This window comes from Spodoptera frugiperda, chromosome 28 (genome assembly GCF_023101765.2).
Source record: "Spodoptera frugiperda isolate SF20-4 chromosome 28, AGI-APGP_CSIRO_Sfru_2.0, whole genome shotgun sequence".
NCBI lineage: Eukaryota > Metazoa > Arthropoda > Insecta > Lepidoptera > Noctuidae > Spodoptera > Spodoptera frugiperda.
The window spans coordinates 7,172,113-7,195,767 of NC_064239.1; the positions used below are offsets into that span (position 1 = coordinate 7,172,113).

At 34.6% G+C, this 23,655-nt stretch overlaps 3 protein-coding genes across 3 annotated transcripts; all 3 read left to right on the top strand.

The window, feature by feature from the left end:
• The first annotated feature begins 1,127 nt into the window (after positions 1-1,127).
• Positions 1,128-3,112, top strand: LOC126912646 (uncharacterized). The gene is made up of 3 exons (XM_050705704.1): positions 1,128-1,256; positions 2,358-2,511; positions 2,922-3,112. The coding sequence occupies exons 1-3, from the start codon at positions 1,188-1,190 to the stop codon at positions 3,110-3,112; spliced, it is 414 nt and encodes a 137-aa protein (XP_050561661.1). The 5' UTR covers positions 1,128-1,187.
• A 1,580-nt stretch (positions 3,113-4,692) lies between these two features.
• Positions 4,693-10,682, top strand: LOC126912694 (aminoacylase-1-like). The gene is made up of 7 exons (XM_050706006.1): positions 4,693-4,889; positions 5,132-5,278; positions 5,982-6,052; positions 6,849-6,971; positions 8,003-8,098; positions 9,424-9,557; positions 10,394-10,682. The coding sequence occupies exons 1-7, from the start codon at positions 4,751-4,753 to the stop codon at positions 10,605-10,607; spliced, it is 924 nt and encodes a 307-aa protein (XP_050561963.1). The 5' UTR covers positions 4,693-4,750; the 3' UTR covers positions 10,608-10,682.
• Positions 10,683-14,158: 3,476 nt separating this feature from the next.
• Positions 14,159-23,431, top strand: LOC118265232 (aminoacylase-1). The gene is made up of 10 exons (XM_035578032.2): positions 14,159-14,380; positions 14,822-14,982; positions 18,162-18,328; positions 19,720-19,891; positions 20,326-20,472; positions 20,842-20,912; positions 21,333-21,449; positions 21,885-21,980; positions 22,645-22,778; positions 23,145-23,431. Exons 2-10 carry the CDS (start codon positions 14,826-14,828, stop codon positions 23,356-23,358), a joined length of 1,275 nt encoding a protein of 424 aa, XP_035433925.2. The 5' UTR covers positions 14,159-14,380; positions 14,822-14,825; the 3' UTR covers positions 23,359-23,431.
• The last annotated feature ends 224 nt before the right edge of the window (positions 23,432-23,655 follow it).

Below are 23,655 nucleotides of genomic sequence, written 5' to 3' on the forward strand. Positions count from 1 at the left end.
CTACAAACTCAGTGCTACGTACTACACGCTACGAACTCAGTGCTACGTACTATACGCTACGAACTCAGTGCTACGTACTACAGACGAACTCATTGCTATGTTACTCGCGCTAAAAAAGCTAACGTATTCCTACAATACCTACGAATTTCACGTGCTTCGTACTTACGCTAAGAACTCATATTACATTACTATAATAACTCAGTGCTACGTACATATACTCAATCGAACCAGTGCTGTACTACACATACGAACTCAGTGCTACCTAGTTACACGCTACGAACATGTCAGTGCTACCTACAATTACGTTTAAACTCAGTTATTTACTAACGATACGAACTAAGTGCTACGATTTATTTTACACGCTATTGAATAAGTAAATACGTACTCACGCTACGAACTCATATTTTACGTACTACACGCTACCAACTCAGTGCTATGTACTACACGCTACGAACTCAGTGCTACGTACTACACGCTACGAATCAGTTAAATACCAGAGATTAATTCAACGAACTCAGTGCTACGTACTACATTGAATCAGGCTACGCACTACAAATACGAACAGTGCTACGTACTACACGCTACGAACTCAGTGCTACGTACTACACGCTACGAACTCAGTGCTACGTACTACACGCTACGAACTCAGTGCTACGTACTACACGCTACGAACTCAGTGCTACGTACTACACGCTACGAACTCAGTGCTACGTACCACACTCAACGAACTCAGTGCTACGTACTACACGCTATGAACTCAGTGCTACGTACTACACGCTACTAATTATGCACTACGCGATAGGAACTTCGAGATTTCTTCGTCTAAAAAATAAAGCAATATTGACTTAGTGTTCTAAATTGTTTTTAATCAACAATGACAACACAAATGCTTTAAAGTACCTATTGTATTTCTCCGTTTAGGTTTTGTATTTGCATTCATTTTTTCCACACCCCTGTATTATTATCGTGTCTCTATTACATTTAGAATGGGATTAACTGATAACGTACGTAGTGAAAAAACAAATGGAGATTTATCTACTTGGTCAGAAAATAACGGTCGTGTCGTGTGAGTGAGAAAATAATTTAATTACCATTTAATTCGGTAAAGAAAAGAAATAATTTCAATTTCTGCGTTCGTCTCCGTGATCTCCGTCTCGATTAGAAGCTGTTTAATATTGAAACATATTATGACAATAAATCAGATATTCAATTATCACATTTGTGCCATCCCCCTGAAGACATGTCTGCTTATAACTGTTAGTATTATTTCCCATTTCAATTAATTTATAGATACATACTGTGATGTACGTTAGGTACCTACCTTTAAAATATACCTAAACAAAAAGCTTCACATTTGAAAGTGTCAACGTTCCACTGAGCCACGTGTTAGACGATTGGAAAATAATAGATTTGATGAAAAATGCAATGTTGAAACGGGGTTTTATTAAGGAGGTGTAATTAAGTCGGAATGGCTACTTCGGTGTACACATGTGCATCTGTAAGGAATTCTTCTATGTATCATAGCCTTTGCTGCCCTCTTATTTCATTAGTACCTAAATGTAAAGAAATTAGAATAAATCCTTTAATATAATATCTTTTCCCGTGAATTTCCATTCTAACTTATGTATTCGCTATAATATAAATAACATGATAAACAAGTTAATAAAATATTTTTTGTTATTTATTGAGGTTTTCATTAATTATCGGAGAGAGAGTAACCGTTTGGTTTAAAAATATTTTATTAACTCATGAAGAACCTTTTGTATTAACATCCAAATTTTCAGAATTTTCGGCACATGCGTAAATTCGAAATATCTCCCTACTTACCTTTCAATTATTATGATTCCAGCCGCGCACAATTGTGTATTTTGGTATCCGAACGTAGTAAAACATCTTTACTTCCAAACTATCATTTATATATCAGATTGTCTATATGTGAGAACAACCCATAAACAGGCCGTTGGCTTAAAATTTGCCCGTATTGCAAGTGCAGCAGTTACCGACTAATGAACTTAAACTGTAAAATTCGGTTGCCGTGTTCGGCCTCAAACCGTTTGCGGTGACTGACCCAGTATAAAAGTTGATACGGATTGCCGAATTCGATGATTCGGTAACATCCACCGTGGTAATAACTCAAGGATTTTGCTATCAGACCGGGAGTGCACTTAAAATATTTTTATAATATATTTTCCAATTTTACACACTTTCGTGAGTTATTCGGCTCCGTAGTTAAATGTAAATACAAAAGTTTAAACATTTTTGATCAAATATTTAGAAGAAAATTAAAAAAATCAATACTATATTTTTCATCGCAACAGCGTACGCCTTATACCTATTTTTTGGTATAATTTTTTCAGGTGAAAATGATTTTGTTGATCTGGCTAAGTGTTTTCTTAGTGCTCTCCTGTAATGGCCAGACAGTGAACAAATATGAACACTATTTGGACGATCCAGCAGTGCAACTGTTCAGGGAATATTTAGAAATAGACACGAGTAAAGCAGAAAATATACGTATGTATTTTGTTTCTTTTTGCTATCGTTAACAATTTTAAGTATACTTTTAAAAATGAGGTGCATATACCTAACTGATGACTAGAATAACAACAACAAAAAAAACAGGAATGATGTAAGTAGATACCATCGCTATTAATTGTGCTCCCTGATGTTGTGGCCTTTAAATGTTGAATATAATTCTTTAGATCAATTAAATAATAATAATATTAGATGCATATTATGCTAATGGAAGTACTTATCTACTTATAATTCAAATTAGTATCTGCTCACTGATTCCCATCCTGTTCCTGTGAATTAATTATGACGGTTAACATTAGCTGCATATAATCACTATAATCAGTAGTATAGTTAATTTTATTTACACAACAAAAGCTTCCGTTTAATTCGTTTAATTGTTTTTATTATAGAAACTGGTGTGGATTTCTGGATACGTCAGGCGAATGATGTGGGTTTGCCTTATGCGGTGTACTCACCGGCCGGCAAGCCAATATTTGTGGCTACATTGGAGGGCTCCGACCCATCTTACCTTGAGTTTTTATTTGAAACCTCAATTGCTCAAATATGGACTGTAGTCAAAGTTGAGTGTTGTTTTTGGTAATTGATATTGCTTAGTAATATTTATTATCATTCATAGTCATATCTTTATGAGTTACAATACTTTAATGAAAATCCCGATATTATAATTTAGGGGCCAACGGCACATTTTTTTTTTTATTGTTAAATGGGTCGACGTTTGGCCGCTATCTCGACTGATGGTAAGTGATGATGCGGCCTACGGTGGAGCACGTCTGCCCATAAGCAACCTATTCAGTCGGGCTTTGAAGACACCCAGGTTATACCCATCAGGAAACACAGACTCCGGCAAGGAGTTCCACTCCCTAGCAGTTCGCACAAGGAAGCTTGAAGCGAAGCGCTTCGTGCGTGTGGGTGGGATACCCACCATGAAGCGATGACGCCTCGCCGATTGTCTTGTGGTTCGATGATGGAAAGGACTAGGGGGAATCAAGTTGTGCAATTCCCCGCACACTCTCCGAAATGTATCCGGTAAAAAACGGAAAGGCTTGCGACCTTGCGCAGTATCAGTATCAGTTTTGAAATATTGTCAATTGAAATTTTCATTCTATTGTTCGTTTAGTCGAGTTCGCCGGCTCAACTAGTATTAACGCCTAATTCTTTCACAAAAATATTTGGTTTAATATACCATTTATACAATGTCTGCCAAAAATGGTCGGCAATGCACTTGTAATTCGGTGTCCATACCATAGGCGGTGCTGGTCACTTACCATCGGGTGATATGTCTGATAAAAAGATAATTTTCAAAAACAATTGTCGATCTTTCGTTCGTTCAAAAATCAAAGTTATCCACGTGTAAAAATATTAAGTGCCTACACCGTCCAAAACTGCTACAAATAATTATATAGTAATAATTAAAATGAGATAGGTACCTATCTCATTTTAAATAATACGAATATTTGTTCAGTTGGTAAAAAAATATAATAACTATGTACATTTAATTGTGGGAGAGCCATGCTTCGGCACGAATGAGCCGGCCCGACCGGGGTGATATCACGGCCTCACAGAAAACAAACTTAAAACAACGCTTGCATTGTGTTTTTCTGTATGAGTGAGGTTACCGGAGGTCCAATACCCAATCCCCGATTCCTCAACATCCCGTAAACTCCTAACCCCCAAAACGCGGGCAACGCACTTTTAACGCCTCTGATGTTTCGATGTCCATGGGCGGCAGTGATGGCTTACCATCAGGTGATTCGTGAACTCGTTTTCCGGCTTATAACATAAAAAACCATAATTTCAACTTAACATTCTACTAGATAATAATAAAAACATGATTCCATAAACAACAAAAAATAAAGTGAACATATTATAGCGGGGAATCCTATCAGGTATTTTTTGCGCATTATAAGATTGCATAATAATAATATTATCAGAAAATTAATTTATCTACCGTGTTTGTTTCTACGAAATGTTTAAGAAAATAAACTTTTACTCGGTTGGTGCAATGGTTAGGGAACCGATTGCTATGCAAAGTATTGTAGGATCCATTACCGCTCGGAACAATTTATTTATGTAATTCACAAATTGTGGTTCGCGGTTTATAAGAGCCATGAGCTTTGTGCTTCCACGACACAGAGAAAAATTCTAACAACATTTTTTAAATAACAAATATGGTTTATGTTTCCAGAGCGAATGGAAATATCCACCATTTGATGCTTACATGGATGAAAATGGCGACATTTATGCTCGTGGCGCACAGGACACTAAAGACATCGCTATCCAATACTTAGAGGCCATCAAGAGACTTAAGAATGATAACGTCACTTTACCCCGCACTCTGCATATCACTATTATGACAGGTATGTAATTGCATGTCAGATACCTTTAATTTTTTTAGTTTTTTCGCCTGTTATAGAGTGGAAGCCTATTTTAGAGTAGTTACGGTCTGTGGTCAAGTGACCACAAGCGCGAATGCCAAGCAATAACTATGATATTGACTTCTCTAGTCCGCAAAAAAAATATCTCTATACTTAATAGCTACTATAAAGAATGCCTACTTTGAAGATTTAACGGTATCTACATAAAAATGTTTTGTTTTTAGATGAAGAATCCGGCAGCGCACAAGGAATGAAAGTATTTGTGAATACTACCGAGTTCAAAACCTTAAATGTTGGGTTCGCGTTGGATGAAGGACAAACTACACCTGGAGACACTATTCTTGCTTCATTTGTGGACAAGAGAGCTTGGTGTGAGTAGCAACTATTAACCACTTCATTTCTCTGCATTACTACGACCCCGACTCAAAGCGGGAGTTGGTAAGGGGTGATTTTTAGTTAGTAAAAGTCTGTCATTCTTTTGCGCCTCACTCAGGGCAGGAGAAAGCATTATCACTGAGTAATACAACCCTCAATACTACACCTACATGCAGTCATCTACTACGAGAATCTTAAAATTCAAGTAATAAAAAGACAGACAAATCGTTCCTACTCTTAATTAATGATGTTGCTTAGTAGCAACAAGTTATTTGTATGTATTAAGTAGATAGTAACTAGTTAGTGTAATCGTGTGTACATAACTAATAACTAATGATGTGATTTAGAGATGATTTAGGGAAAATTAGATGCATTTTCTTTTTTCTTTTGTGGACCTGACATTTCAAAATACCAACAAGTAGGTAGTGTTGTTACAATAAAATTACTAAAATTGTTCATTTTGATGAAAGTTAGTTAAGATATTAAATATTTGCACGCCTATCCTGGAGAAATGTGAGGATCTCGAAAATATTGTATTATCTGTCATATACCACTTTTCTAACAAATAAAATTGATTTGATTTGATTAAAAATATCTCTATCAAATTGCATTAGAAAGCTTTACCTATATTTCTCTTTCCTCGTGGAAGTAAGAACAATGGAATTTTTAATACTAAATTTTATTTTACATGTTTACCAGCAATGTGTTTTACTATCCGTGGTGTTGGTGGCCATGGATCCTTGATGCCGGACGGAACGGGTATGGATAACGTAAGTACCTATTTTGTACCTGTGAATCACTAAACCCTATGTGTCTACCATAGTAGAACTGTACAACAATAGAACAGTGAGTACAACTCGAACGGGCCTCTTATGTCTTTAACATAGTACCCAAAGTCAGCTCAAATAACTAAATTCCGTGAGGCTACCAATGTTATGTTCGTGTCCTCTACCTGTATCAAATAACAAGGCCCAAAATAATATAATTATATTTTTATATCACTTGCTATAAAAAGAATCTATATTTGGTATCAAACCGTCTAAAGGGTCTCGTCCCGTGCATGATGAAGTGCGAATTTCCTTAAGTATTAAAATAACTCCATTTATTGCTATTAATTTAGTCATTGTCAGAGAATAACGTTTATGTGCCAGTGTAAATAGATTTCTTAAGGGTCGGCAATTCCGGCAAAGCGCATGCAAGCATTCATAGACCACTTACCATCTGGTGGACCGCGGGCTCTCTTGCCACCGTCGTGGCGTTAAAAAAATTCGCCAGTGAGTAGTTTTTTTTTTGCAAATCTCGCATTGCCAGTACTGAAAAGCATAAGTCGTAAAAAGTATATACTATAATAGTAGGTAGTAGGACTTAAGTCTTCGGTGATGACTAGAGATTCTTGACGACAGACTGCGTGAGCTCTTAATGCTACTGGATACATTTTATGACTGCATTTTATTATGTTGCCCGATTGCGCTCTCGTCCCGCACTTGCATTTACATAAAGAATTATAATTATAATACCTAATATTATTTTATGATGTTTTAATGTTTGTTCGTGGTTTGTTTTCAGTTCCACACATTTCTTAACGTCGTGTATGACTACAGAGATACACAGAAAGCAATTCTGAAGTCTGTTGCAAACAGCACTGTTGGTGCTGCGGCTTACACCAGTATCAACATCAATACAGTCAAGGTACTACCTCAATCTTACATATTTAATGAACATGAGTTTCAAAATTGTTGAGCCCTTTTCAAATAGGAAATTAAAGTTTCACATAGATTTTTTAAACAAATCTTTGCCCCACTCTAGGATTTCCTCCTAAGTGCGTTTAAATACATACAATTTCACATACACATTAAACCCAGACAACCATATTTTGTGAATCACAGAAAGAGTTGGTCCGTGCGGAATCGGATCCGGTACACGTTACGCGGTAGCCGGTTGCCCAGCCACCGCGCCGACCGTGCAGTCAATATTAATAAATACAAGTTAGAGTAGACATCACATTAATTATACATTACATGTGAAAAAAAAAAGCATAACCCAATAACTCAGTTGGTTTTGTAAAAGTCAACGGTTCAAGCACTAGCCTCTATTTAATAATAATAACAATGCCTAGTTTTTGCAACAAATAGCCGTTGAAAAACTGCTTTTTTATGGTATACCTAATTGGCTAAATATTATAACCTAGGTATTCTTCGTATAAATGTTTATAATACAAAATTATAACCGAAACTAAAGACGAAAAGAAGAAACGAATTCAAGGTCTTGAGATTTTTTGTTATGTTTCGGCGAATAAAAATTTTATTATTTACATATTATTTTCTTTAGTTATATTTTTTTATATTATTTTAATAACTGGAATTCAGATTTAATTTTGTGTAGCTTAATTTTTAATGCCATCAACTTTTTTATAACATTCTCGTTTGGTTGGCTGGCTGGTCCTATGCTATTCCTAAAAAGTCGATATCAGAAATGAATTAAATATTTTGTCTACCTAAGAATCGAGCATGCGTATGACTTGATCACGTAAAGGTAGTTCCAGATGCGACATTACTTACTTTTTAGAATCATAACATTTTATGAAAAATACGTAGTGACGTAGGTACTAGATAATTTACCCACTGGTTGTTTCTTGATTTTGATTTTTTTCTTAGTTACTACAGGAGTAAAAATTTAAGTACCATAATAATTAATCGAGGGTACCGTGTTTAACATTACAGGGTGGAATAGCCAGCAACGTCATAGCGACGGAGATACAGGCCATCATGGATATGAGACTGGCTACAGATGCGAACCCACAAGACATGGAAACTATGGTGAGTTCAATATCATCTAGAGCAAATCTCTAACCACATCAGGCTATAAGATATTAAGACTGACAAAATTGTTAAAATATTTATTATCGCGACTTGTATTCCACGAAGAGAAAGGCTCAGGTACATCTAGGGATTGCAATCCGGTATCATTTTCAATCCGGCCGGATTTCACCGGATTGATGCTAATCCGGCCGGATCCGTCCGGATCCGGCCGGATTTTAAAGTTACTTAGGGCTTAGTATTTAGTTGGTTTTAGTTTTGATAATAATGCATAAAAAGAAAATAAAATACGTATTTATGGAAAATAAAATCACTTTTAATTATATTTTTTGGTATTAATTGTAATTTTCGGTACTATTTGTACTAAATTGGTACTATTTGGAGAAAATTATGAAACTATTTTTAATAATAAACTAATCAGTCTGACTCTCACTTATTGCTGATGCTGTACCTATTTAAGTAAGTATCTGAAAGTACTTAAGTAATAATAATACTATTAAACTCTTATTAATAATCTACACAGTTACCTATATAACAAAACAGTCTTTTTAAAATCAACAACTTCAGTTCATAATCCTAAGAAACAAAACAAGAAGCATTTATTTTTTGCAATGCAAAATTCAAATGAAAATTATTTCTGTGCCTGAAAAAACGATCTAAGAAAACAAATAGTGTTTATTGTACTGTCTCCTAGTCTGCTTCTGATGGCACTACAAATATAGCCTCTCTGCCTCAACACTAGTTGGCCTAATCGCCATCAAGTTACTGTTTTTTGCTTTACCGGATCCGCCACCGGATCCGGCGCCGACTCTCCGGATCCGGTAGGTCCAAAAACACGCCGGATCCGCCGGATTACCGGATCCGCCGGACCGGATTGCAATCCCTAGGTACATCGTATCACATCAACAGTCTATCAGTGGCGACTGCTGACAAAACGCCTTTTCTTGCATGGAGAAGGTTTGACCATTAATCACCACGCTTGTTCAAAGCGAGTTATAATTTTATTATACCTAAATAATAAGCCCAGGTTTCCTTACGATGTTTTCCTTCACCGTATAACTACTACCATATAATGTCACGGAAAATGTCACATTGGTACTCTTCATTTCACACTTCGTACTCTCATACACCAGAAGAGGTCTTAAACCTCCGGGCCACCATGACATTTTTGGTACATATTTACAATGTAACATTACTATATAATGCGTCCCATGTATTAAGAAGTGAGCCCATAGATAGTAGGAACCAAATACTGACAAATTTCGACTCTGTGTGAAAATACCCAATAATAGCCTAGTTATAAAAAAAACAATGTTTCTATACAGGTAAACTCCTGGTTGAGAGCAGCTGGGAACAACAACTCGGTGACATACCTTCGAAAAGACACTGAATCAGGAATAACATCAGTCGACAACACCAATCCCTTTTGGGTCTCCATGCGGGACACTTTGAATGGAATGTAAGAATTCTAATAATCTTTTAGTTTTAAATTATATAAAAAATAAGCATGGTATTCATTTTATCGCCGCTATTCTTCAATGTCTGAAAAGGAATGTTTGTTATTAAAGAAAATTACAAAAACTGCAGTCAACCAATCACCGACAAATAGGGAGGATGACATTCAAAATCTATTTAGTCCGTCAGTTAGGTAATGAAAAAATATTAGTCAAGTATTTTTTTTTATTTTGTCATAATCTATTATATAAAAATAAGTCGGGTTTTCCTTCCTGACGCTATAACTCCAGAACGCTTTATAGCAAAGAAAACGGAAAATCATTAGTGGCGAAACGGAGTTCGCCGGGTGTGCTAGTATAATATAACAATACTTGGATAAAACAAATCAAAGCTTTGGGGTGGGAGCAAATACATAATTTCTATGTATAAAACGTATCTAGAAATGACTTCACGCGATATTTCAAATCAATATATCTCCGAAACTATTTATTTTCGTTAGAAAATAAATACGTGTCTAATATTTTAAAATATTCTACAAGACGGATATTAAAATAAAAATTAGTCATCTACCGATTAAATGTCCAATATTATAGTTTGAGATGGACATTTAATTTATTTGTATTTATGTGATTTATACGTACTTGTATTGCAATACGTAATCTTGCAACAAGAATCAGCAGTCACTAATAAAATTTGCATTTTACTGAACACATTTTGATCTAACGAATTACGTAAAAAAATACTGTAATTAGTAAAAAAAACTATTTAACTTCCACCTTTTTAACAAAACACATGGCAAAAACCATGTTCGTAATAGTTCATAATGTTTTTATGTTACAGGGGCATCAGATTAGAGCCAGTAGTCAAAGCAGCGATGTCCGACGCGACCTATTTGCGAAACAAGGGTATACCGACCCTTGGTTTTGCAACTAAAACCAGAACTATTCACAGACTTCATGCCAAAGACGAGTATCAAAATGTAGAAACGTTCCTAAGAGGTATCGATATTTATACCGAAGTACTCAAAGGTTTAGCTAATGTACCTTCATCTTAAAAAAACTAAATTGTTAATAAATATAAGTTAGCTATAAGTACTTATAGTTAATAAAAAATAATGATAATATTTAAATGAATGGTTTTATTGTTTTAACTAAAAATCACGGTTTACTCACGCACACCTTTGGAGAAAAGCTCTACTAGTTTCGAGTCGCAGTGGGATTCTTCATCATCAGGCGCAGCCTACATCACCGCATCAGTAAACCGCGATTTTTAGTAATTTAGTATGTCTCACGATAGTTATTATAAAAATATGGTTTTATTGTATTTGACTTGATAAGCACAATCTGCTAAGGCTTTGACTGCCCATAGTTGACTGAGTGCGAAGGCAAATCCTTCGCTAACGTCGCTAGTGACACCCGCAGTGTTTAATGTGTTAATTCCCTATTAAATTATTATTAATACAACATATTTGTCATACTGTCATATTATTTTAGTTTATTTTAATGTAGTTTTTATTGTTTGTTCAATTTCTTTTTCTCATTTCTTTTACGTTATTGTGCGCTCATAACTCACTCCCAGATTCATTTAAAAAACTTCCAATGACTGTCTAGAAGAAATCGCCACGTGTGATAAGTTATTTACTATTACAATGTAAACTTATTTTATGCAGGTGTCATCGTCTTGTGCTATACCTCTGTACCAATTTTTATTACCTAAATCCGTTTTGCCATACCAATATGATTAAGTTACAAAGAATCAAGTCGAGTCCTTTGGTCAATGTCATTCATAAGAAGTGCTGGATACTTAGATTTTCCTAAACATCTGTAAATAGGTACCATATCTGAAATATGTACCTAGTGTATGCGGTACAACGATACTTGACACCCGGGAAAGGACGTAGGATAATTTTTATCCAATGGGAACGGGCACTGATAATGTGATTGATATTTTATCTTCACGTAACTAAACCACGGAAAAAAATAAATTCTCAATAAACATAACTTGATATCGATTCGGTATTTAAGTACGGTTGTAGCCGTAGAAATAGTATAACTCGAAAAAACCTAAATTCTACCAGAAATCATTATTCCACGCGGACGAAATCGCGGGCAAAAGCTAGTTGCCAATACTCATCTTCTAACTGTTTAACGTCAGACCGTGCGTAATACAAGAAAAAACGTTGAAAAACTGTAAAATAAATGCGATTTTCAACACTTAAATGAATATATACGTATACATCAATATTATATAGGCATTGTTATAATATAATAAGTAATGACACCCGATTTCGTAAATGAATAAAAAATAAGCACACTCCACTTACCTTAATAGCGTTGACGCAAAACACTCCTATACAATACATATATTTTATTGGATAATACATATATTTTATATTATATTGTGACGTTGTTGTAATAATTTGTTAGTTCCAATAGGTTTTTTTATTTGCATGAAGTTTCTTCTCGAAGATAAACGAGGTGACGGATCACCTGATGGTAAGCAATCGCCGCCGCCAATGGAAAGTGGACACCCAAAACACAAGAGGCGTTACATTTGCGTTGTTTAGCTTTTAGGTGTTAGGAATTTAAGGGTTGTTGGGTATCAGGGATTAGGAATGTTAGGAAGAGGGAGGGGGTTATTGGGCTTCCGGTAAGCTCACTCACACAACGAAACACAATGCAAGCGTTACTATCACTCCGGTCAAGCCAGCCCATTCGGACCCAAGCATGGCTCTCCCACACTTCTTCCTGCCCTTATTTTAAGTTATTTGAGGTAAGTGCAATATATTTGCTATTAGTTGTTATATGTAAATGGTTTAATCTAAGAAAGGACGATTTACTCAATCATCATCATACTAAAAACGTCTATAACCTAAATCCCCCTTTAATTTGGTAAGGGTGGAAAAATCATCAAATTACTTCTTCCGTCTTAGGCGGGGCGGGGTGACAGACCCTCACTGCCCAAAAACCACCCTGTTCCAACTCTTATAAGTTTCCTGATGGCTAGTTACACTTATAATCCTAGCAGGATAATATACTAATGCGTAACGACTTTTAAAAGCTAAGCAGGATCATTTGGGCCATACCAAAGCTAGCAAGTGTAACATTGTGCACTGAATAAACAAACAGATGGTTAAGGTGCCTTTTTTGAGGAGGGAGAATCATCCAATGACTTCTCCCGCCTTGGACGAGGCGAGAGGGAGTGTCAGACTCTTACTGACTAAAACCACCCCGTTCTTTCTCCTGCTTTTCGAGCCGGAGCCCCGGTAAATCCGCTAGGTAGTCGGCAGCATGGTTTAGGTGTCTACGTGCATATTTATTTCGTGCATTTATTTACCTCGTATACGTGCCTTCAGACAAGACAGATAAGTTTTAATACTTGCTCACAAAAAAATATAACTCGTACAAATTTGAAACTATTTATTTTCAGAAGCATGCTTTTGTTCAGCAATGGACGTCCCTCGGCTGATGATGATGATTTTCAGAAGTGTCAATTCATGATATACAGAGGTGACTGTCCTTCCTTTCTACTCAATTCTGTAATTTTCAGATAACGAGAGATTCACAACCTCCATTATAATCATGTAAATTATTTAACGTGTATTTTTTTAAATACTTCAAAAGACGCCTAGCATTTTAGAGAGTGTGGGTTTTTTCTTCCCTAACCACCCCTGTGTGTCACCCTTAGCAGGTGCAGGTAAGGGGCATAGGTTCGTCTATTAGACCTGCCTTCAAGCCCCTATGAAAGTGCGAACGTCTTCCCTGAGGCTATTGGGTCCGGACCGGCCCCAAAGGCCCACTTGAAAAAATTTGGTACCACATAAAAATATTTATATTTTTATTCAAAATTAGTCGTTTGATCTATGATATAATAATAACATTCGTCTTGGATAGGCCATAAAGTATGGTGTATGACATATAACAGTAATAGGGTAGATGACTAATTTTTATTTTAATGTCCGTCTTGGAGATTATTTTAAAATATTAGACATGTATTTGCTCCCACTCCTAAACTTTGATTCGTAAGTGTAGTTATCTTATATGACAAAATAAAAAAAAATACGTGTCAAATATTTTTTCATTACCTAGTTAACTGACGGACTAAATAGATTTTTAATTTTCGTACCCCGTCATCTCCCCTATAGTTAAAGGAACGAAAACTAAAAACGCACCATCCATTGTTAGTGTGTTTCCTATAAAGTAGAAAGCAAGCATTAATAAGCTATCACTCTGTTGGTAAATATATTCAAACATCTAGTACAATCCTGGGCTATGTTATATACCTTAACTAAGGTAATTGAGATTGATTTTTTACACGGTTAATTTTCCTCCAATTGTTTTTTTCTCGATGTTAATACTTAATCAGTTTTGAGGCAACCGCCTTGTGAAGTAAAGCGTTTGTGAGCATATTGTGAGAAAATGTAAATAATAATAAGTTAAAAAAGTAAACCAGTTCGATAAGATCATGTTTAACAGATAAAAGTGTCTGCTTAACAAATTCCTCTCATGACACTTTGTTCGATATAATTTATAACTTTTTTATAAAAACAAAGATAAAATAATAAAAACATGTGGTTTTCCTTCCCAAATAATAACAATGAGTTTCGTCTTACCGGTAGAGTGAGTAATTATTGTTTTTGTGCCAGTGAAACGTAAAATGTGATTGCCATTTTATAGTGAGGTATGGTTCATATTTTGGAACAGATAATATAAGGTCTCACGCGTATGATCGGTCTGTGTGAAATATTCGCTCGGCGAGAGCATACACCGCAGTGGTCAAACACCATATTAAAGTGACTCAATAATACGCGAATATTGTAACCAGCACGTAAGTTAACTATACACATTTAGTTTTTAAACGAAAATCTAAACAACTTTAGAACCAACTTAGTATGTAATTAGTACTTTTTGTTAAAAATTAATAAACATTTTTATGGACGTCATTGTTCTCGAAAATAGAATTATGCCAAAAAACTTTATTTGGTTTATATAATAGTAGAATTGTAGGTAATTAAGTTTCTAACATTCGATTCGAAGCGCTGTAATAATATTAAAACTAAGTATTTCAGCGTAATCTATTTTTATGTTATTTTTGTTAGAACAGTGTTTGTAACACATTTTTATCAATGTGACGTAAATAACTGTTACCTTCAATTAAATAAATATCTTGTAGTTATAAAAGAATTCTCACTGTAGTCAAATGTGTGTATACAATTTACCATAAGATATTTTTTAATTACGTACAATAAAAACCGTTTTGTTTTTTTAGCAAAATGTTGTTATCCTTTATTCTTCTGGGCATCTTATCAGTGACACACATTAGCCACGCTGGTCCCTTACGGAATAGATATTCAAAATATCTGGAACTGGATGCAGTCGAGAGACTCATAGAATACATCCGTATAGACACGAGCCGAGAAGAAAATATCAGTAAGTAAATAATATTGTTTCCTATTTAATCTAACTCAAAGTATGAATTTTGGTAGCAACTTTCTATGTTACCACAAATCAAAGACTGTCTGAGTTCTAAGTTCGAAAAGTTTTAAAAGGTATTAAGTTTTATATGGTAAGGATTTTTTTCTGGTGCTGTTCCTATTGACAGATCATTAATTTACTCCTTATGAAAAATAGAACTGGTAACTGTCCTACCTGATTACCTGCACTTCTGCAGCTTAACAAATGTGAATATGGTTAAATAGATACCAAATGTTGCCTATTAATTGTTTTACTGTAAATCGTAATATTTTGTTATTAATGCGTTCTTTTACATAGGCTAAGAACAAACGAAGCGGTTTCCACTCTCAACCGCTTCGATTTTGGCTTGCGGTTATTTATCGCAAGAACGATGATTACGCGTCTTGAAATTGAAATTTGCTTCATGAGTTCTTAGCCATAATAAGGCTAAGTTAAGCACATAATTATGCAGGTAGTGAGCATACCCCTTAGTCTTTAAGCGTTTGATAGTGACGGGCGTAGATCTTGCACCGCGCGGTACGGCGCGTTCATCTGAACTTAGCCTTATTGAAGTCGTGACATGATTTATCTACTAATTATTATTATTTACGACGTCGAAAACAATGAAAATACGTAAAAATGTACTCTAATATCATTACAATGTCCAAAGTGTTATGCGAGCAGTAGTATTTTTTTTACAAAAATAATTTATTTGTCAGAATTCAAATTATTCTAGCATTTAATTATCTTACTTTAGTAAGTTTATAATATATAGTTTGGTTTTTATTATGAGTTAAGTAGATTATAGATCGGTTTTGACTAAGTATTATTTCGTATTTCCAAATTATATTCGTAGGGGACTTGTAATTCTCTGAACGATACCTGTGTTCATTGTTATTCAAGTCCTCCATGAATTATAAATAAATAGGTATTCTCTCTGCAATGTCGTAACTCGTAACGATCACGCTAGTATCGGCTAGATAACCTCTTATCTTCCTCTTAGATAGGTTTATTATAAGCATAGATACTGTTCATTACCGTAGTCAGCCGAGCAAAGGATATACATCTATACATCTACAGCTGCTGGCCACAACAGTATATGTTACGATATTTTAAATGTAGATAACCTTCACGCAAGTGCAAGCAAGGATTAAATTAATTATTTAAATCTGATAAACGGACAAAAAATTATATAACCATATGCTTCGGTTTAGCTCGGTTATTCACCGATATTTTTATATACAACTGTACATAGTATAATTGTACATAGTTCACTTTTTCTGGGACGTTTTTCAATAGATAGGTGGCCATAGACCATTCCAAAAACTGCAACGTCACGCCTTTTATACCCGAAGGGGTAAGCAGAGATACACATTGCGACATGTAATGCCACTATACATATAATGTAAACCCACTTCTCTCCATTTGTGTAATAAGTCCCATGTAATAGGGGGTGAGCCTATTACGTTATATTAGGCACATTTTGACTCCGTGCTACTACTGAGAAATTTTAGAAAAACCGAAAAAAACCCAGTTATACTTTGCTCGACCCGGGAATCGAACCCGAGACACCTTGCCCGGCAGTCGCACTTGCGATCAATCGACTAACAGGGCAGTCCATTTCACATCTTTATAAATTTTTGCATGTATAAATGGTAAGTTACATAATATAGGTAACTCTCTTAGGTAAGTATGACATTGTTAGTATTTTGATCTTTGACATAGTTAATAGATACGCTATGTAGTTCGACCGTGCTATCAGGAAACTACGCCCACTGCTGATAACAGTCGTGCAGTACAAAAAGTATAGAAATCAATCAATAATGTGTAATACTATTCTATTAATTTTGACTTGGTATATAATATAGAAATAGAAACTTAAGGCGTTGTTAGGTACATACAGTAAAAACTATATTTCAATATGCGTACAGTCGATTAAATGTCGATCTCTTTTTATTTTTTTGCTATGTCATATTATAGTATTACAATCGTACGAGTTTTATACTTTTCTGCCCTCAAAGGAGTCAATTGCTAAAACAGGACATTTAAAATATAAGAACCACCTTAGACTATGGTCGTTTTATTAACATTAATAGGGTAGATGACTTATTTTTATTTTAATGTCCGTCAGGTAGATTATTTTAAAATATTAGACACGTATTTTGTATTTTCATGCGGAAAAACAGGACATTTAAAATGTAAGAACCACCTTAGACTATGGTCGTTTTATTAACATTAATAGGGTAGATGACTAATTTTAATTTTTATTTTTATTGTGCGGCAGGTATATTATTTTAAAATATTATAGACACGTATTTTATATTTTCATGCGGAAAAAAAACTTTCATTTTATACGTAGAAATGACGTATTTGCTCTAACTCCTAAGCTTTGATTTGTTTTATCTAAGTATTGTTATGTTATATTATGACAAAATAAAAAATAGGTGTCTAATATTTTTTCATTAGCCAACTGACGGACTAAATAGTTATATTTACTTAATTCTCATACCCTGTCATCATCCTTGTAATTACATCACTCTAACATTTGTCACGCAGTGGAGTCACTGACCTTATTTACATACATAGGTATAAATGCTAATGATCGATTACGTATGACATATCCATAGTCGAATCTTGACTATGGCAGAACATAATCAAAATTAAGACTCAGTATAGGAAACTTAATTTGCTTGACCCGGGAATCAAATCCGAGACCATTAACTTGCAATAATTGCCTTGTATTAACAATTAGATCAATGTTTCAATTAAGATGGTCATTAATACTGTTTATAATGACATCATTGTTTTATCTGTTCATTAACAGCAACAGTGATCAGTTTGCTCTTGAAATTATCGTAAAATACGGGTAAAATGTCAGCTGTTCAGTTACTAGTTAAGACAGATAATAACTTTGGAAGATACTAACTTTTTAATAGTCATCAATCATTACATACCAATTTCAGGGTTCAATAGGTTATATTGAATCATACAAATGCTTGTCTTAGACCAATTTGCACACAGGAAATTGGTTGTCAAATATTATAAGTTCGCAATAATACATGTTATGATAAATAATGATAAACTTCTTCTCTTTTAATGTAACTAATGAGTATTATTACTACATACATATTTACAATTTTTATTTTTATTTACAGAACATGCAATTGATTTCTGGGTACGTCAAGCTAATGATGCGGGTTTGCCTTACACCGTCTATGCTCCGGCCGGCAAGCCAATATTTGTGACTACTTTGGAGGGCTATGACCCTTCCCTACCCAGTATTATGCTCAACTCACATATGGACGTAGTCACAGTTGATGAGGTAAGACTTTAAATCACTCTCATCTTATAAACTGTCCCACTTTATAGCAAAACCGAAGGCATCTTTGTCATATGGTATAGTTTCGTAGCCTGCAGCTTTATGATAATCTCATCTATGAGGGGCATCTGCTCCATAGGGTATTCATATATCATGTTTATGAGTATTGAAAATCGTAACATTATCCTATGTGCCACCACTTGGCAAAGGCCTCTTCTCATACGGAGAAGGAATTAGCATCGATGAACAGGCTTAAACAAAATGGCAGTGTTTAAACAAAATTAGCAATGTACTTTTTAAATCGGTAAATGCATGCTTGGAAAATTACCACATTGCCTTCAGCCCTAGGACACCACAAATCCATTAATTTTGGTTCATTTGCACTAATTCTACAGTTTAGGACATCTCAAGGTTTTTTCTGTACCTGTTTCCGCAGTAACGGACGGAAACAGTATTTTATATAAAAAAGGTCTTCGTTTCCGTAGCTATGTATTTAATTTAAATGAAAAGTCTTGCATATGTTTTACAATTACGCATTTATTATCGTAAGTAACTTTTTACATTAATAAAATTAATACTTCTTAATTACTAAACTGATTCGTACTTCAGACAGTTTAAATCTGCTGTTCATTGGCCCTGGTGTTTTATATGATGTTTATAAACTGTGTTTGGTTACGATAAACACAAATTAAGAAATTGTTTTTTTTTTAAGTAAAAGCTAGAAAAATAAGTAAAGATATGATTGAGTCACAAAAAATCAATGAAACACTAATGACGTAAGTGCGAGTTATCTCATTTTCTGAAGTTTATAGGTAGGTACTTTTATTTCTCGATACTGAAGTAAATGAATAAGTCATTGACCTCGTTTGATACGTGAAACGTTTCTTATCCACGTTATAGTTTTAATGGCAAAATGCACTTTATTCCATTGTTATTGCCGTCTTATTTATATTTTGTTGCAAACATTTTCGTTGACGTCAATAATATCCTTCAACACTTTTTAAAAATGGTAATTGACTTGTAAAATACAGGAATATAAAAATATAATATCAAAAGTTGATAAATAAGACATAATATTTTTTTTTTATCTTTACATTGTGGGTTTGCAATAAAGAATTATGAATTATGAATTCTTGTGTAGCAAGACTACTCTGTCATTTTAACAGATTTTTTTAATGTAGTGTTTGCAATGTCTGTTGAAGATACCTAACCGATTGGATTACATAATTACCTAAGTTCAATGTGTTTACGTTGATAGGTACCTTTCTCAACCTACGAATAGTTTAAGATTTAGACCTTATTTCAGCATTAGTTAAGTGTTTCCAGATCGACATATAAAGTAAAAAAGGATAGCTCAGCTTGATGTTTACTTACATATTCCCTAATATTTTCAGACTGAATGGATGTACCCCCCATTTTCTGGCTATATGGACGCAAACGGTGACATTTTTGGCCGTGGAACACAAGACACGAAAGACGTAGGCGTGCAGTACATGGAAGTTCTTCGCAAATTCAAGAAAGATAACATAACTTTAGCACGGACCATTCATCTTACTGTCATGCCAGGTTGGTCAAATATTTGTACTAAAAGATTGCTCCCCCTACTCCCAAAAGGTCGGTAACGCACTTGTAACGCCTCTGGTGTTTCGGGTGTCCATGGGTGGCGGCGATTGCTTACCATCAGGTGATCCATCTGCTCGATTACCGGCTAGTTTCATAAAACAAGTGCGTTGCCGGCCTTTTAGTGATTAGGAATTTAAGGGTTGTTGGGGAATCGGGGATTGGTAAGATTGGGAATCGGGTTCAAGGAGGAGTAGAGGAGAAGGTTAATGTGTACTATAGGTACTTAAAGTGTGTTTGTTTACGCTTCTTTCATGTCACAGTGGAAGCATTTTATGGTATAATTGGTGTATCTGAAGATGGTTAGGATTACTAACTAAGGAATGATTAAACATGAGTATTAATATTATTCAATTAATAATTGACCGATCTATTTCCAGATGAAGAAACTGGTGGCAAGAAAGGAATGCAGGCGTTTATCAAAACGAAACAATTTAAGGCACTGAACATTGGTTTCGCTTTAGACGAAGGACTAACATCTGATGACGATACTTTAATTGCAACATACATTGACAGAAGACCTTGGCGTAAGTCTTTGGATTTAAAATATTGTTTATCAAGAATCTCTACTGTCATCATACGTGTTATATGGGATTGGAAGTTTAGATAAAAATCTATGCGCTATTATTTGAACTTGATACCTCCTGAACGATTTCAGACACATTATATTGTTAGGACATTAATGAACACATTAAAAGTTCATTCACATAACTCGGTTGGCTCAGTGGCTGGGCAATCAGCTACTGTTGATCATGTGGAGGATTCGAATCCTGTACGAAATATTTATTTTGTGGTCAACAATATTTTGTTTTAGGTCACGCGACACAGGGGATAGCCCTAATATGGAATCTTATTTAAAGAAAGTACTAACTAAAAATATTACGCAAACTTTACAGAGATGGAATTCACAGTGCATGGAGAAGGCGGTCACGGTTCCTCCATAGCCGAAGAAACTGCTTCTGAAAAGGTAAATCTTGAAACAAGGAATAGGTTACCTTCTAATAATCTAAATGTGGTATCTAAGTTTTATACATTTTTTTTTTTAATTAACGACTGTACAAATTAAGAAGCTAATCAGTTTAAAGCGGGATTAAAATATACAATTTTATGAGCACTAGTGAGTTTACAGCAAACTTTATTAGGTTTTTTAACTTGTGTGACATTTTCGTAAAATTTTCATAATGAGTTATTTCCTATAAAATAATCTAGAATTTCCAGCAGACAATTTCACATGATATCTATTAATTTATCATTTTCCAATTCAATTTGTGTTTCCTTTCATCTAAAAATACTTTCATGTTTAAATCGCGTCGGAGGTTACTACGAGTAATAGGTAGTTCTCTTGTTAGGTATAGTTATTTAATTGGTTTTGTTTAATTACTTTCAGCTTTACAAGTTAACTGACACCATCATGGCGTACAGAGAAATTCAGAAAGGCATCACGAGGACGAAGAATGCTACAGATTACTCTGGATTTAACAGTATCAATATTAATATATTCCGCGTAAGTATGGGATAGAAACAACCTTTATTATTAGATCTTCTATTATTTTATAATATTTATGTACTTTCTTGTAAGTTTTACTAATCATCTTAACTCATCTAGTAAAGTTCCTACAATTCAGAATCATAATATTTCAAATAATTGTAAAAAAAAGAAGAATTAATTTCGTGTTGTTACTATGTACCAAAACAACTGGAATTGCTTTTAACTACTTAGTCACCATGTTATAATTAAACGAAATAATTTTCTAGGTAGAATGAAACAAAAAAACTTTTATTTTCGCGTTTGTTTAGTCTGTTTAGTGATTCAGATCAATATCTAGCTAGGGAAAGCAAAGGGAATCAATAAGTATATTCATTAATGACTCATGTTTTATAATCCATCTAAAGAACGATTTTTTTATGTTATTGTTAACGCTAATTCGTTATGTTACAGGGTGGGCAGGCTCCAAATATAATACCTTCGAAAATGTCCCTCGTTGTCGACATGAGGCTGGCTCCCGAAGCTGAAGCTAGCGAAATGCAAGCTTTGGTAAGTCGTTATTCGGTATTCAATGACATTTTTTTTATATTTGTGACAATATTTTTACTACTATAGTAATTATGAGATAAATGTGATCCCGCTGCTACATTAGTGCCATCTGGTGAGCACAAAATGTTAGCCTCTATTCTGAAAATTTTGTGAATCACTTAGCATCAGTGCTGCCTCTTTTGTACCTATTGGCTTTGAACAACTGGAGGAAACAACAGACGTACTGTTTTTCAGTTTGTCGTCTAGATGGCGCTACATGTACTGTAAGCGAATCAGTTTGGGAATTGTACACATTCTATAATTTGATAATGATTATATACACATCAAGTTGAGATATTCTAGAGTTTTATTAAGATTAGACATCTTGTTATCACTAGAACTTACACGAGAACTTTATATTAACGCATTATTACGAAAAAAGTACCATACACCAATTACTTATAAATGAACAAAATCCCAATTATATTATACTAAGTACAATTCACTGAACATTAAGTACTGTAAATAAATATATTAAGAAAAAAGTTTGTTCTTTGTATGCTTGTATGTATGTAAACATTATATTAATGGTGTAATGTTATATGTATAGATACATAATATTGGGGTGTTACTTAAATTGAATTATTTCAATATACTTATTAATTAAGTAATGATATTATTCCAGGTGGATTCTTGGGTGCGAGAAGCCGGTAACGGCACAGAGTTGACGTTCATCCGTCATGAGAAAGTATCACTGCCTACTGCTTTAGACGATTCTAACCCATATTGGGTAACGTTTAGAAATACTTTAAACAACATGTAAGTTGAAAATCCCTTGTTTGTATTTATATACTTGGACACAAAGATACAGGCATACATAAGAGCATGCCTCGATTTTTGGATACAATATAAAAAGTAAGTCAGGAAAGTGTGTAAGTAGCGAGCATAAGTAACCAAAGCATACACCGGACATATGGTCGCCAAGCACAAAGCCCTTTAAATCCGATAATAAAAAAAACAAAGAAAGTCGAAAATAAAAATTCCTGGCCTTTAACTTTCTAAAATCGTATTGGGAAAAGAACAATCAAATGCTCGTGACTCACAGTTACGATAACTTCACCAGCGAGAGTATTTCTTCAATATCCTTATGCATTACAAAACATAACATTAAAATGATGGTTCCAGGGGTATCACAGTGAGAACGATGGTGTGTCCAGCGACGTCCGACATTATGGCCATCCGGAACCTCGGCATACCAGCCCTAGGGTTCTCGACTAAAGCCAACACCATCTCAAGAATACATGCCAAGGATGAATACATAAATGTCGAGACTTTCCTCCGAGGCATCGAAATATACACTGAATTAGTAAAGAATTTAGGAAATTTAAAAAATTGTTAATAAGCCATGTCTGTGATAAGTAAAATAGTCATAAAATATTTGTAGAAAAATTAATAAAATAATTAAAAAATTATACTATAACAATTATTTTAGTAGTAAGTAAATTCATCAAGTGTACAGATGGGGCCCAGTATGGCTGATGCGTGATCCGGAGCTGCGGACTACCTAGAGGGTTTACCAAGGCTCCGGTTCGAAAAGCAGGAGTAGGAATGGGGTGGTTTTTTACTGACTAGTAAGAGTCTGACACTCCCTCTCGCCTCACCCAAGGCGGGAGAAGCAATTGGATGACATCCCCCC

Coding starts and splice junctions, on each gene's coding strand:
- LOC118265232 (XM_035578032.2), top strand. CDS start 14,826: ATGTTGTTATCCTTTATTCTTCTGGGCATCTTATCAGTGACACACATT. Junction 20,473..20,841: donor CATTGACAGAAGACCTTGGC/GTAAGTCTTTGG, acceptor CAAACTTTACAG/AGATGGAATTCACAGTGCAT. Junction 21,981..22,644: donor CTAGCGAAATGCAAGCTTTG/GTAAGTCGTTAT, acceptor ATATTATTCCAG/GTGGATTCTTGGGTGCGAGA.
- LOC126912646 (XM_050705704.1), top strand. CDS start 1,188: ATGACAATAAATCAGATATTCAATTATCACATTTGTGCCATCCCCCTG. Junction 1,257..2,357: donor AGACATGTCTGCTTATAACT/GTTAGTATTATT, acceptor TAATTTTTTCAG/GTGAAAATGATTTTGTTGAT. Junction 2,512..2,921: donor GAGTAAAGCAGAAAATATAC/GTATGTATTTTG, acceptor TTTTTATTATAG/AAACTGGTGTGGATTTCTGG.
- LOC126912694 (XM_050706006.1), top strand. CDS start 4,751: ATGGATGAAAATGGCGACATTTATGCTCGTGGCGCACAGGACACTAAA. Junction 5,279..5,981: donor TGTGGACAAGAGAGCTTGGT/GTGAGTAGCAAC, acceptor CATGTTTACCAG/CAATGTGTTTTACTATCCGT. Junction 8,099..9,423: donor CACAAGACATGGAAACTATG/GTGAGTTCAATA, acceptor GTTTCTATACAG/GTAAACTCCTGGTTGAGAGC.